At 35.4% G+C, this 14,477-nt stretch overlaps 1 protein-coding gene across 6 annotated transcripts in view; it reads right to left on the minus strand.

Annotated features, from left to right (window-relative positions):
- LOC137643836 (pre-mRNA cleavage complex 2 protein Pcf11-like) overlaps positions 1 to 14,477 on the minus strand; it is an 80,795-nt gene that overhangs the window by 24,634 nt on the left and 41,684 nt on the right. For 5 of the 6 annotated variants that reach the window (XM_068376552.1, XM_068376556.1, XM_068376555.1 and 2 more), the window contains 4 exons: positions 7,979 to 8,687; positions 7,308 to 7,434; positions 4,965 to 4,994; positions 932 to 1,302 (listed from right to left, as the gene is read on the minus strand). In XM_068376552.1, coding sequence (XP_068232653.1) covers positions 932 to 1,302; positions 4,965 to 4,994; positions 7,308 to 7,434; positions 7,979 to 8,687 — 1,237 coding nt within the window. The remainder of the gene's footprint in view (positions 1 to 931; positions 1,303 to 4,964; positions 4,995 to 7,307; positions 7,435 to 7,978; positions 8,688 to 14,477) is intronic. The other variant, XM_068376553.1, reaches the window with a different exon arrangement.

Raw genomic sequence — 14,477 nt, forward strand, 5'->3', positions numbered from 1 at the left:
TCTCTGTGGAAACTTGATGCAAAGAAAATGAACTATATTTACAGAAACCTAAAAATATGCCAGCAAAACTCAAATCTGACCATATGTTTAAATAAGATTATAATGCATTTGTGACATACAAGTGTAAGGCCATTTTTACACAGTTTAAGGGAAATGATGTGGTCCCTTTTATGGCAATAATCATATTACAAGTCTATGGACTACAAAAATCTTGCTTTCGTAAAGGTTTACAAATCCCAACTTAGAATATAATCACAAACTACTTTGGCTGCTTTTACAATATTTGTCCCCACAGATATAATATCAATGAAACAAAATGCCTTACCTAATAAAATGGAATGTTCTACAGTAATACTCCCACCACAAAACTATATAAAATAAAATACAATCAAATATGATATGAATTGTCCATTGTGTTGATCTCAAAGATTGAGATGGTCTAGACATGCGATAGAAAGTAAAGATTGGAAAGCAATGGAACTTTGACATGTGGAATACTGAAAAAAATTTCAAGTAGCATCAAAACTGAGTCACGCAAGACTCATTGTAAAGGGTGCCGTGGCATACAATATTAGATACGCAATAGCAAGATATATCTACAGACTCCAATTTCATTCACCAGTCTGTATTATCTTTTAATGAAATGTTAAAGCTTGCTTAAAATAAATAGATCACACAAAAACAAATGGTACCCAAACATTTCTTCCCACATGAAATCCATTTGAAAATATATCATAAAGATTTAATTATGAATCTTTACACACAACCCTGCAAACATCTTCAAAACTTCCAACAGAATTTATCTCTATCCCAAAGAGGGTTAGTAATCAAATATAATTGGAAAAAATCTTTATCTCAAAATGTTAGATGCTTTGATAGAAAAAAGATCAAACTAACTAAAATTAAACATGAAACCTCTATAAATACCAACCAGCTATGCTAGCTTGACGCATGTACTCCTTAAACTCGGGGTTCTTTTCTCTGAATTTTTCCCAGGAGGCTGCGTGTGGGCTGTTGAAACTTGGTTTCCTCATCCGACCTTCTGCATTTCGTGAAGGGGTATTCATTGAATCTGGAGGACCCATGTCTCCTTTAATACAAGCTATATTGAGGTCGTGATTATCAGGAGAGCTTATACAAGCCAATGGATCTCTATTGCCAACATCCCTGCTACCAGAAGTTCGTTCATCTTGGTCTTTTCCGCCAAAAGTTGGGGGAACAGTAGGGGGAAGGATGGGAGGTGGAATCGGCATAGGCCGTGGAAGTATCTGACGATAGTCGACATCTTGGTTGCTGAATAGCCTGAAAAGCATAAAAAAAAATATAAAGGTCTGAAATATAATAACTTATAATGTAAACTATATCCCTATAATTTTCTTATTGACATTCTTTATTGCCCATATTCATAGGATCAACATTTGTTAATACCTAATGTTGAGAGAGATTGTAAAGATTGCGAAACCACTGTATGGATTCTTTAGGAGAGGGACACTGGACTAGAGGCTTAAGATAGAATACCAAGAGGAATGATGTTTTGGTGCAAGAGGAATACAAAAGTCCCAAGGCAAAGACAAAAGTAGTAACAGCAGTTGGGGAAACAGAAACCTTTGAAATTATAGTTGGATTACACGAGGGGTCAGCATTAAGTTCGGTTTTATTTGTGCTGGTCATGGACGTAGTTAGTGAAGAGATCAGAAATGAAAAGTTGTTGGAGTTGCTATATGCAGATGATTTGGTGATATTGCTGACAATAAGGAAGACTTACAGAGAAGGGTTGTAGAGTAGCAAGAGACTCCGGTGAAGGATGGGTTGAAGGTAAACGTGTATAGAATGGAGGTTATGGTGAGCAGTACGGAGGAAGATAAGGACAAGATACCCATACATGAAAGTAGAGGCTCTGTTATAAAACAGGATCATTTTAGATATTTGGGATTTACTACTGTGTAAATCAGGAGGGATGATGTGAGGCAGAAGTTGAGAATAGGATAAACGCAGCCTGGGGGAAGTGGAGGGAGGTAGCGGGAGTAGTATGTGATAAGAAAATGTCAATCAAGCTAAAGATCTATAACAGTAATATAACCAGTGTTAATATATGGATGGGAAACGTGGATTCTAAGCCGAAGAGAGGAAGCAAAGCTTGAGAGAACAAAGATGAGAATGCTGAAATGGATTATGAGAATATCACTGCTTGAAAGGTTGTAAAGATTACAGAGGTCACATGAGTGTTATGACTGATATGGTGTGTGCTCGTGTTGAGGATGGAGGGTGCGGAGGGAGTGAGGAGGGCTTGGGAGGAACCTGCTAAGGGGGGAAGATCAAGAGGGAGGTAGAGAATTAATTGGCGAAATAAGGTAAAGGATGATATGGAAAGAAAAGATTTGGTGGAAGGGGATGCTGTTCATAGAAGGCACTGGAGACGGTACATCTTGGGCAACCAACCCCTAAATGTCTGGATAACGGTGGGAAAGAAGAAGAAAAAGAAGAATATACATTGCACTTCCAACATTGCCTTCTTAATAAAGAGAAAGTCGTACAAAACTAATTAGTTTACATACAACACTTAAAATATAATTCAAATGCATATTATACAATTACAAATCATATTTTATAATAAACCAGTTTTGTAGTTACAAAATCCTTATAGATTCTAAATATGTAGTAAATTACTGGTCCCTATCATAAATTATAAGCCTGTAATCATGCATATGAAGAAGTGTGCAATATTGTCATCTGTCAGCCACCATTACATTAGGGAAAAATTTCTTTATTTTCTAATTCCATTTCTTCTTTTTCTTTACATCTCTCAAAATGTACGTGCTTTACTTTTGTGATAAGGAGATTAAGAAATTTACGTCAGATTTATATAAAATTGGATTAATGCCGAGCAACAATTGTATAAGTACAAATTAATTACTGTTCTGAGATCCTTTCTCTGGCCTGATGTACAGTAATTCGTATGCCGTTTCCAAAGATCAGTATACCTTATCTTCTTATTCAAATGATCTACTGCTATGCTCCAAATCAAGTGCTAAGTATGCAACTGCAGCATTCCATATACTTTTGTCAAGTTGCACAATCAGCAAATGATAGTACACCTCATATGCCTTTAAGGGGCAAGACTCATGGCCTCTGTTTGGAATTTTGGAAATTTAGATTATTGCATTTCGGCTGGGAAAATGTCTATATGTTGAAGCAAGCACATCCAGTTGTTTACCTAACACTTTTTGACAGGAGTACATATTAACTGTATTTACTTTTCTTAAAGATTTCAAAGAAAAGATATCGATATTAGTATTCTATATACAGTAACACCACTATTTGCATGATTTCCAGAGAAAGACTCAGTTTTCTTATTTTTTCTATAGTATTGTAAATAAACATTTGCTGCATGGATTTCCAAGGGTCTTTCTTAATATTCTTTATTCCCAGCTCATTTGTAAATTTACATTTATAATCCTATGGTTATACTGAAAGATGCAGACGAGAGTATATTATGTTAGCCATGTCTCGGTATAATTCAAGCATTTGGTGTATTTCTAGATTTCAGTGAAGGGGCTCCCCATTGACCAGTAAATAACCCTAAAATATGATGATTATGTCTTTACGATTCACAATGATGGGGAAAATTAGTGCTACATGCTCATAGTTATACATACTAAAGGCTTTTCAATCAATCTACAAAAAATAATTGAAACCCAATTTCTCAAAACATGAAATTTTCTAAGAAAAATTTCTACTACGTTTTTTAATATAAACCAATATTTATCATTCAAACAAGAAAAGATACGTAATCATATTGCCTACAATCCAACCATTTACTTTTATGATAAACAAAAATAACTTTTATATGAAAAATAGTCACCTTTGAAAGTGACTTCTATGCACTGATAAAATAAATAAAATAAAAAAAATTGCTAAGAATATTTTCAAGTCTGAATTTCTGATCCTCATATGTTAACAGAAGCAAGTCATAAGGAATCTTATAACTAATGGGTTTGTAGAAAATTTTTTAAAAGACATTTAACAAAATAATTTACACTAACAGTTTTTTCTTCTACTTTGATTTGTGGTATCTTTTGTCTTGTACTTCATCTGTGGTGGATAATGTGCCACCCTAGCAGTACCAGCCAAACTCGGTTGAGTTCCTTGTCAGGCTGGGAGGAGACGTCCCCTTTTTTGTTTCATTTGTTTGATGTTGGCTACCCCCCAAATTGGGGGAAGTGCCTTGGTGTATGTATGTATGTATGTATGTATGTATCAAATCAATCCATAGAGGGTTCATTGTTTAAATTCATCAAAGGATAGCCAGTTCCTTGTGATGACAGTGCCTATCTCAATGTGTCAAAAGGCGTGGGAGGAGATGGTGATGATGACGATCAACTCAATAATCAGATAATTTATATATTAATAGGAAGCTTCACCTGTGGTGGATAACGGGGGAGGGTGGGCTGTGGCACCCTAGCAATACCATCCAAACTCGGTTGAGTCCCTTGTCAGGCTGGGAGGAACGTAGAGAGGAAAGGTTCCCTTTTCTTTTCATTTGTTTGATGTCAGCTAACCCCCAAATTGGGGGAAGTGCCTTGGTATATATATGTGATCAATTCATAAAATATATGATGACACCCTAGCAGTACCAGCTGAACTCGGTTGAGTCCCTTGTTAGGCTGGGAGGAACGTAGAGAGTAGAGGTCCCCTTTTTGTTTTTGTTTCTTTGTTGATGTCGGCTACCCCCCAAAATTGGGGGAAGTGCCATGGTATATGTATGTATGTATGATTGAGAGTGCTGTAGGTTATCAATAAAGCCAAAAGTGTGTCATTAAATCCCAACCTCTCCCCATGAACTTGATGGCTACCAAACTCCAGAGGACTTGCTTATATCTACATGTACATATACAGAAGTTTAAGCCACAAAACATAACCTGATCTAATCTAAAGGTATAAAGAAATCTAAAAAGGAAACTTACCCAAGTCCCTGCGGTGGTTCAACTGGTTCTCTGGAAAGAAATGTGCAAACACTAGTGTTGGTGATGAAAAAAATAGGTGCAAACACAACAAGGTACTGGTATATGTTAAAAAAAGTGTCAAATGATACATAACTGGGGCATTACCTAATTCTGGTTATATACTTCAGCAAATAATGTTTTAATTTAAAAAAGGAGTCAATACTTTCCATACCAATTCATCCACTTTATGTACTAAAACACTTTTTAAAATACACTGTGACTTACAATTTCAGATTTAACAACAGCAACATTAAATAATAACTGTGGATTTATGTCAAGCTAAAAAATTATCATATAATGTACAGCAAAAGTACCTGGTTGCTCGGTTGCTATCCAGTAAATTATTGTACATATTTTACTAAAATGTTAATCTGAAAGGGCTGGGAAACCTCAAAAATAAAAATGGAAAAAAAAAAATTATATTCATGTACTCACTACATCAAGTCAGAGAAAATAAAATGGGGAAAAACCTAAACCTTGAAGATAGAAAATAATAATAATATTAATACTGCATACTTCATCAAATTCTAAAAGCAATACTTATTTTCCTAGCTATACAACCTGATTCTTCTAAAATATGGGAACTATTCAGCAGAGCTGGAACGGCAACTGAAATCATTAACGAGGTAGTTAACGAAATATGGGGACTGTGAATGACCAGCCCCATCCAGTCGCCTGTCAAAGGCTCTTCACAGTTGGCCTTCGGCTCAGAAATTAGAAGAACGTTTGACTTTAAAGGACTTAGGTTTGAATGGCTAAGAAAAACCTTCAATAGGAGTCTAAGTTTTCTTTTTTTTTACAACAGCGTTTGGTATTTGTTGAAAACTCATGCCTTGGCCTACTGGCATTTTCATCTTATAATTAGGCAACACAGCATTGCATTCGCTACTAGACATTACAGTATATAAGCATAAATGCTCTTTGAGCATAGTTGAGAAGGAACTCAAAAGAAGTTTGTGTATTACAGTATGAATTTAGTATTTATTTGCAATTCATGAGGTTGAATGTTAAGGGAGATTTGGTTGTTTTTTAATGGTTCATTTAAAGGAAGTAAAGCAACAGCTAACCAAATGATTAATATTAAGTCAATCAATCTTTACACCTCAAAGATGCAGGATGTCAAAAACTTTATCAAAATTGCCTCATTTTGATTTGTTCCCACAATTATTCCTGAGGTAACCATTACCAAATTGTCGAACCTTCGTATTCTTGTGCTAATCCCCCATTTTATAAAAATAAATGATGTCATTTGAGAGACAGTTGTACTTGGCAAAACCTTGATAATTTGAAACAAGACAAATACAGCAGAAAACACAAAAATAATATTACATCTTACAAAATTTTTCGATCTATACATAAATTTTCATAGTTTCATTAACCTTACATCATTTCTTCGAGCATAGAACATCAACAGCTGGTCTTTTAAAGTCATAAATAGTTGTTCCAACACTAAACTCTTCAGTCAGAGGCCTCAATCTTCCTTAATTTGAAGTATTTTCAATAATTTAAATTTTCTGTTATAGATAAAACATGAATGCTTTTTCTTTACACAGCTAGTTATAATATCTACAAGCTTTTCGATATTTTGAATAGATTTCAAGCCACGAAGCAATAAAATTTCATGCTCACAATAAGCAAGGAGAAATGGCAACTGCTTACAGCAAAGTGATACCATGCGGTTAAACGGTAGGAGATGGACACAATAGCTATAATTAGTGGAACTTACTGGCACTATGAAATTTTCTGTTTGTCCTCATTTTAAACTTTCAGATAGCTGAGGCTTTTGGTTTTTGGGTGATAAAGGATTCTTTGGTAATGAGCTAGACTTGCATTTGCAAGAATGGCAGAGTCCTGCTCAGATGAGGAGGCAAGTTTTACTGGGGAGGCTATGAGGCTGTGGTTGAGTACCACAGTATAATGTTGGATTTACCTGGCTGACATTCCTATACGCAATTCTTCAGATGAAATTGGAACTGAAACCTGACACTTTTTAACCTTTAACCTTTCAAAACTGTACACTACTGCATCCAAGATTACAATCTAAAAGTGAACATGCTATACAATCTTGTGAGCAATCATATCCAACAGTAAATACAAACAAAATTAAGAAATATCAGTAAAAATGAATTGACATTCAAATACATAACCTAAGACATTTGCTTTATCAGACAAAATAAACGTAAAACGTCAACATTGAAAGAAAGATATCAAACTGATAACCACAACTTCACAAATAAAAGTCACTAAAACTCATATAAGGCATTCATAAACTAAAGGAAAAACAAACTCAAAGGATGTACTCACTCTTCCATAATTTTGTCTTTTTTAGGAGGCGACACATTTTCATTTGCCTGCTGCCGCTTTGGTGGAGTAAACTGGCGATAGTCTGTGTCACTTATGACTGGTGGGCTACACATGTCACCCTTTTTAGCTGCAAATATTAAGAAATGTGATCTAAAGTTAGATATGACGCCTCTTTTAACTGTATAATAATAAAAAATAAAATGTATAAAAAATTATATCTTACTGATTATGACCCAAATTCTTCAAGACCCAACAGTTCTCATAACAGAGTACTTGAAAAGTACAAAGTGATTCAGTGCTAACATGACTCATATATTAAGAAACCAAAATAGTAAAAAATAAATCCTTATAAACTACATACAGTAATTTTTAACATGTTAATTTCAAGTTTGATACATGTGCCTTGTAAGCTAGCACACCAAAGGTTAACTGTGACCCCAAATTAAAAAGACAGTATTCATAATACTTAGCTATACAAAGATTGCTTTACATTAATATTCACCTACACGTGAAAATTTATCCTATAATCTACTAAATTCTGAATATATTTCTAAATGGTTATTACTTTTAAACAAGTGGCTTAAAAACTTTACAATAAAATGATTAGTTCAACATCAATTCAAAGTGAGAAATACCAATTGGATAGACAATAAAAAAAGAAAAAAACTGACCACAACCTTTCTTGTTCCCATGTTTCTGCTGAGTTTTGTTTGGTACATTTCCAACATAATGATCACTATCATCAGTATCGTCTGAACCCGACATTCGATCCCCACGAGACCGTTTCCCACCGCTGCTCTGCGAAGAATTTTTCTCATCTGGAGAATCCTCTCGCGCCTTGTAGTTACGTTGTCGGGTCTTTCTACTTTTAAAGGACGTTGAGGTTTCAGGTACTTCTGTTGGCTTGGGTTTAGGAGCAACTTCTTTTTCCCGTGAAGAAGAAGTTGATTTCGAAGAACGGGTATCTCTCAGCTCGGCTTTCTGCGACTTTTTACGTTTTGAAGGCGTCTCCTTCTTACTTTTCCCACTATCAGGTTTCTTTTCAGCTTCCTTATTAGTAACTCTAGGATCCCTCGAAGAGGACACTGGCTGCTCTGAAGGTTTTGGTTGCGTGTTAACACTAGTTGTAACGGTCTCAGCAGCTTTTAATCGCGGATCACGTGATGCTTCCGGTTTAAGTCTTGAAGCTTCTGCTTTGATCCTGGGATCGCGAGAGCCTTCAAGAGCTATTCTCGGATCCCTCGATGGCTTATCCTGTTTTATCCTTGGGTCCCGAGATGATTCTGTCCTAGGATCACGTGAAGTCACAGGAACTGATGCAGCTACGTGGGGAAGAACCTGTTGCATCCGTCGAGGGTCAACGTGGATAGTTCCGCTTACCTGTCGAGTGAAAAAAATTATGTTATACTTCAACTTCTTCATGAAATATCTCATCAACTAACTTGAAGAACCATCATTTCAATCATTACCGGTATATAGCTTTAAATAGCAAAGATTTTCAAACACGCTAAACAGCATATGCTTGTAATCAATCATTGACATATATTGTATTTACTTGAAAAATGATGAATCTCATAACACATGCAACCCTTCAAAGTTGTTTTCAACATGTACTTTTCACCATATGTACCTCATGCACTGTATATTCAACTACAAGGACTACTGTATGTGAGTCTTATCCAGTTACAGTTTCTAAAAAGGTATCTGCTTAAAAATATTCATAGGCAGTGTACTAGTTACCTTAAAATTACAAACCACCAACCAAATTGTTTTATAACACCAATCAATTAACAATGAGTCAAGAAATAATTGTCCAATCTGCTTATATTATATTTCTGGGCTCCGACCCGTGTCGCCCAGTGAAATGCTCCTAAAGCACCATTTCACTGGGCGACACGGGTCTCTCGCCCAGAAATAAATTTTTCCTTCGTCAAAATCCCTTAACTCCCATAGTTTATTTTCCAGCTTACATTGTGCATGAAATATAACTGTTCCATTACCTAGTTTTGATTTATGAAATCTGAGCCACAGAGGTCAGTGTCAGAGCCAGAGGTGCCATTTAGTGCAACTGCACAGCAAAGTAAAAGTTAAAAGATGCTTGACAGCAAGTTGTGAGAAATGAAGGAATAGAGGTAAAGAAGGATGAAGAACTGGGGATGCTATCAGGCAAAGGGATGACATTAGCCCTTACTTGGATTTCTAAATTTTCCACCGTATAAATATGTACAGTATTTAAATGCTTTTATCAACTAAGTATAGGATACCTTTAGTACTTTGTTACGATATGTCTGATAATTATCTAAATTTGTTGACTAAGCCTCTCATTTGCTGGAGAAGTAATTAAGACTAATGTATTCATCAGACATTAAGAATTTTCAAAGTAACTAAATGGACGTAATTATTTGTTATTTTTCGTATTCATTGCACTATAAATGCCAGTACTCATAAGTTCATATTTATTATTATCTGAAAACAGTATCAGCTTCTCCTGACATCTATGGTTTTATAAGTCAACTCTCTGCCTCAATACATATTACATTTGTCTACCTACTACAGGTACAAATATTTGTCCTGTTACTTAAATAAGTACTGTACTGCTTTCCAAACTAAACAGCCCTTGCTTTTCCTGATCATACCATCAAACTCCCTCAAATCTTTGAGGCCCAATATTTTCAAGCTTCTCCCCCTTTATAAACATTAACATTGGACAATATTCCCACTGCATCCAATCCAGTCTATGCTCTCTCAATTAATAAGATATCTATATTTACGACCCATTCAGCTCCCTCATTTCATTTCTCTTTTACAACAGCTTTCTTACCCATACCTTCACAGTCCAGTGTGTTATCTACAGCTTTACTTCTATCTATCAACCACTCCCTCTCCAACATTCACTTGAAAGTTCCTTATTTTTATTTCATTCAGATTATAGTATCCATATGATTCTGTGACTGCAAATTAGGCAAATTACAAATAGCGGGTTTGTTGTGAAGCAGATCAATATTGAATGAATGCTACCCGGAGATGAAAATATTGAGGGAGTACCACCTAATGCAGAGTATTTAGGGTCTCTTGAAAAATTTTTTGAACTCTAAGCTGTATTGTTGTTATCACTATCAGAACCCAAGCTGTAACCCTAGTTGAAGAAGCAGAATGCTACAAGCCCAAGGGCTCCAACAGAAAAATTAAACCAAACAAAAAATAAACTGTAAATAAGAATTAACAAAAGTAAAATAAATTTGCATAAAAATTTCAATAGCGAACACGAATAATTCAACTTGATGACTGAGACGATCATTACACTATTTGGTTACAGACGGAAAAAAAAAAAAAAAGAACTACCACACTGATGTATTAAACTTCACGTAATGAAAGGCAAGGCTTTTAGAATTAATTGCATAGCTATTAAAACGAAGATCTGAACGCAAAAGGGTCAGAATTTATGAAACATCTTATACAGTATGTGCAAATGGCTAGACACTAATGTCAAGATCAGGCATAAGGTATAGAGAAACTAAGAAAACAGGAGAATACAGTACTGTACTTCATATTGGGATGAAGATACTCAAAATACCAGAACATAAAATATGTCATTTAGGAATAAAAGGGCGAGTTATTATAAAGGAAGAAATTACCCTGTACCTTGAATTGAACGTGACTCTTATAGAGCTGGAGGGAATAATACAATATACAGTACAACACTAAATTTAAGATATAAAAATAGAAAAAAAAAAACAAAATTGATAAAATAGATTTTTGGGATTAATGTGCAGTGTAGTTTCCAAGGACTTTCTTGTAAAAGGGTAGAACAGGGAACCCAACAAGAGAAAATAAAAATGAAATATTACCTCCCTGCTCTAGGGGCAGTGTTTCAATGAGGAAAACATAGACTCAGTGTGTATAAAAGAGCCCATACAGTTCCAGTAATATTGAACTCTGCACAGCACCCCCAATGCTGAAATCATCTGGCAATCGATGACACATCATCAACGAGAACCAACATTACTACTTGCGCACTAACTAGCGCCAAGCTACCTCCTATTCGGTCGCTAAGATGTATACACGCTTGATGCTCAGCTCCCATTCCATTAGAAATCTTCATCAGTTAAGTAACAGGAATCTGTTATAATTAGTTTTCCACTATTCTTAGTAATACCATTAATGTAATGGGGGAACTAATTCACTGTTCACGATTGCCTTCGGTAGTTTGTTTTGTTTGTTTAAGGAATCAGCTCGTGTGGCATTGGTCGCCTTTAACTCCCAGACTTACTAGACAGCCTACTGGTGTTTTAGATTTTGCATCTTATCAACTATTCCAGTTTTATTTACTTTATTACCCATTTACTTTTATTAAAAAATATTCCAAATATAATTCTTGTCGTAAACTTTAATTGCCGACACAGTTTTAGATGTCAGGCTAACATAGCCTAAAAAAAATTTGCATTCTAGCCAAATATATGAACGGCTATTCTATGATTAGTTACTACACACTTTCAGTAGCTTTCAGTAGTTAGCCTAAAAAACATTTAATAAGAGTTTATTTTACCTAAGTAAGATAAATTATGAATACAGTATGTTATACAATTTTATTTACATTGTCTAGACAGTGATTTAGAATTAGTTTCCATGGCCTGTAAATAAATTCTATAATCTTGCAAGTTCTATCAATGAGAGATTATAATGAATAATCTTTATTAGCTTGTTTTTGTATTATTTTAACTTGCTGTAAAAAAGATTTTGTGAATATACAAAAATTTGGAGTGATGTTCTCTCCCATCCCCAAAGGTATGGGAGAGACACGGAGGGGCTAGCATATAGCTTAACCCTCATGTGTATGGATGATCCTCCTTTCCGTATTTGTTTGCATGGATCTGCAAAACTAGTTCTATCAAATGAATTTCTAAACCACACGTTCGACTACTTTCTGACACCTTTTCCTAGCCCTAGATTCATTAAAGGGGTGACTATCCTTTTGTTAGGGGAAGGGGCTAATACCTTTTGTTAGGGGAAGAGGCTAATACCGTAGTCTGGATTTTAATTTTTTCAATCAAGTAGTATTATTCAAAACTTCTTTTTCTTTCAATTTGAAGACTATTAAGGCTTGTATCAATATGCTTTAACCTTTTCTTATGCATTGGTTTGGTTAACCATGGATTTTGACTGCAGTAATTTGTAGTTAGGGAAAATAGCACAGCTCCCTTTCCTTACATTTGATTCGTTGAAGGGGGCAATAACCTACTTGATAGTTAGGGAAGGGGGATTAGCCATTTTCTGAGTTTTTCTTTCATATATAGACCTGAGTACTTAGTAAAGGGAAGGTAGCCTACTCTCTTTGGACATACTTAAATTAACACCCAGTTTCTACTAGGCAGGTTACAAGTTCGCTTGGCTTTAGGCATCTTGAATCGCATGAATACCTTAGCTATCACAGATGGTTGAGGCTTTGCTCCACTGCGATATCTCGACAGGGATCCTGCTCAAAGTTAGTTCACCTCAGCAATAGCAAAGTTACTCTGTGAACCTACTTATACAAAATTTTGTTAAAACTAAACGAGGAGTCGCCACGTGCTGGCTGCTTACAATCTGGAGACGGTCGAGAAGTGTCTATATAGTGATCCTCTATGTAAATTCCAATTCCCTAAAACTTTAGTGGATAAAGCTAAAGCAGAGCCAGTTCACTACCTGATAAATGGTGAAAAGGTTTCAGCCTATAGTAGGAAACAAGTTACAGGTGGAATAAGCAAACAGACCCGCCCTATACATCTATTCAAAGATTTATTTTGATGTTGCTATTCTTCAAATATTCTATTTCAATTGTTCATTACTTTTCTTTAACTTTATTTATGTCCTTACTGGGGTATTTTCCCTGTTGGAGCCCTTGGGCTTAGAACATCCTGCTTTTACAACTAGGTTGTAGCTTTGCTAGTATGCATAATTGATAGCCGTATTCTTTCTCATGTGCTAAGGTACCGAGTGAAAAACAAATCCTGGTTCAATGATGATTGTAGATATGCTTATTTGTAGAAGCAGGAGGCCTATCATCTTTGGAAGGGTAACAATTCAAATTAGACTTGGAATAATTATACTCAGCTTAGAGTTTATATGCTACAACTGAAAAGGAGTACAATTTAACCATAAAAGAAACCCTTTCTGGTACAACCCAAGAATATAAGTGGTGGGCTACCGTTAAATCTGCACTCTTTGGTGTAGATGCAACAGTTCCTCCTTTACTTAAACCAGATGGTTCTGTCACCCACTGTCCAAATGAAAAGGCAACCCTTTCGGGTGATAAGTTTGACAGTATGTAGAGTACTGTAATAAGAAACTTGATCTTCCTCATTCCTGTTTTCCTGAGGCTAAACTAACTAGTTTAGCTTATGGAGGATTGGTAACGTTACTCTAATATGTAAATGCATTTGTGGTAGCTCAAGTTCAACCGATTACCACCCAATTTCCATAACTCCCACATCTAGTTTTTGAGCGTCTTCTGTCAAAACATCTAAATAGGTTTGCTAAAGATAATCATTTGTTCCCTAGTTTGCAATTTGACTTTTGTAAAGGCCTTGGAGCACATATGATTGCTCTTGATTTTATTGCTGCCATTGACCGTTTCAATTAAGAGGCCTTTATTTCAAACTCAATCACTTGGAGTGGGTGTTTTGATGTTGTTATGGTACCATTGTGAGGATAGTTATGTGATATGTTTTTGACCCATTACTTTTCAGACTATATACACATGACATGTGGTTTGGCTTACAAAACAAGCACGTTGCATATGCAGATGATGTTACTCTCTTTGCATCAATTCCATCAGTAGTTGCCGAATCCCTTAATTGAGATCTAGCTAAAACTAGTGCATGGTGTTGATTATGGGGCATGAAGCTGAATCCTAACAAAACTTGAAATATGAATGTAAGAAGGTCGAGGACAGTGATTCCTTAACATCTGGATCTCGGCACTGTATGAATTCTTTAAAATTTTAGGTGTGATTTTCAGCAGACAATTTAATTGTGAGACACATTAGGTCTCTCTTCCTCAATTGCACAAAAAAATTAGATTATTGAGAAAGTCTTGTAAGATTTTTGGTGGTCAATCTATTTTGAATCATTTAAATTCCATCATTCTACCTTGTCTCGAATACTGTTCGCCTGTGGTCTTCAGCTGCTGATT

Source organism: Palaemon carinicauda, chromosome 7 (assembly GCF_036898095.1).
Source record: "Palaemon carinicauda isolate YSFRI2023 chromosome 7, ASM3689809v2, whole genome shotgun sequence".
NCBI classification, from domain to species: domain Eukaryota; kingdom Metazoa; phylum Arthropoda; class Malacostraca; order Decapoda; family Palaemonidae; genus Palaemon; species Palaemon carinicauda.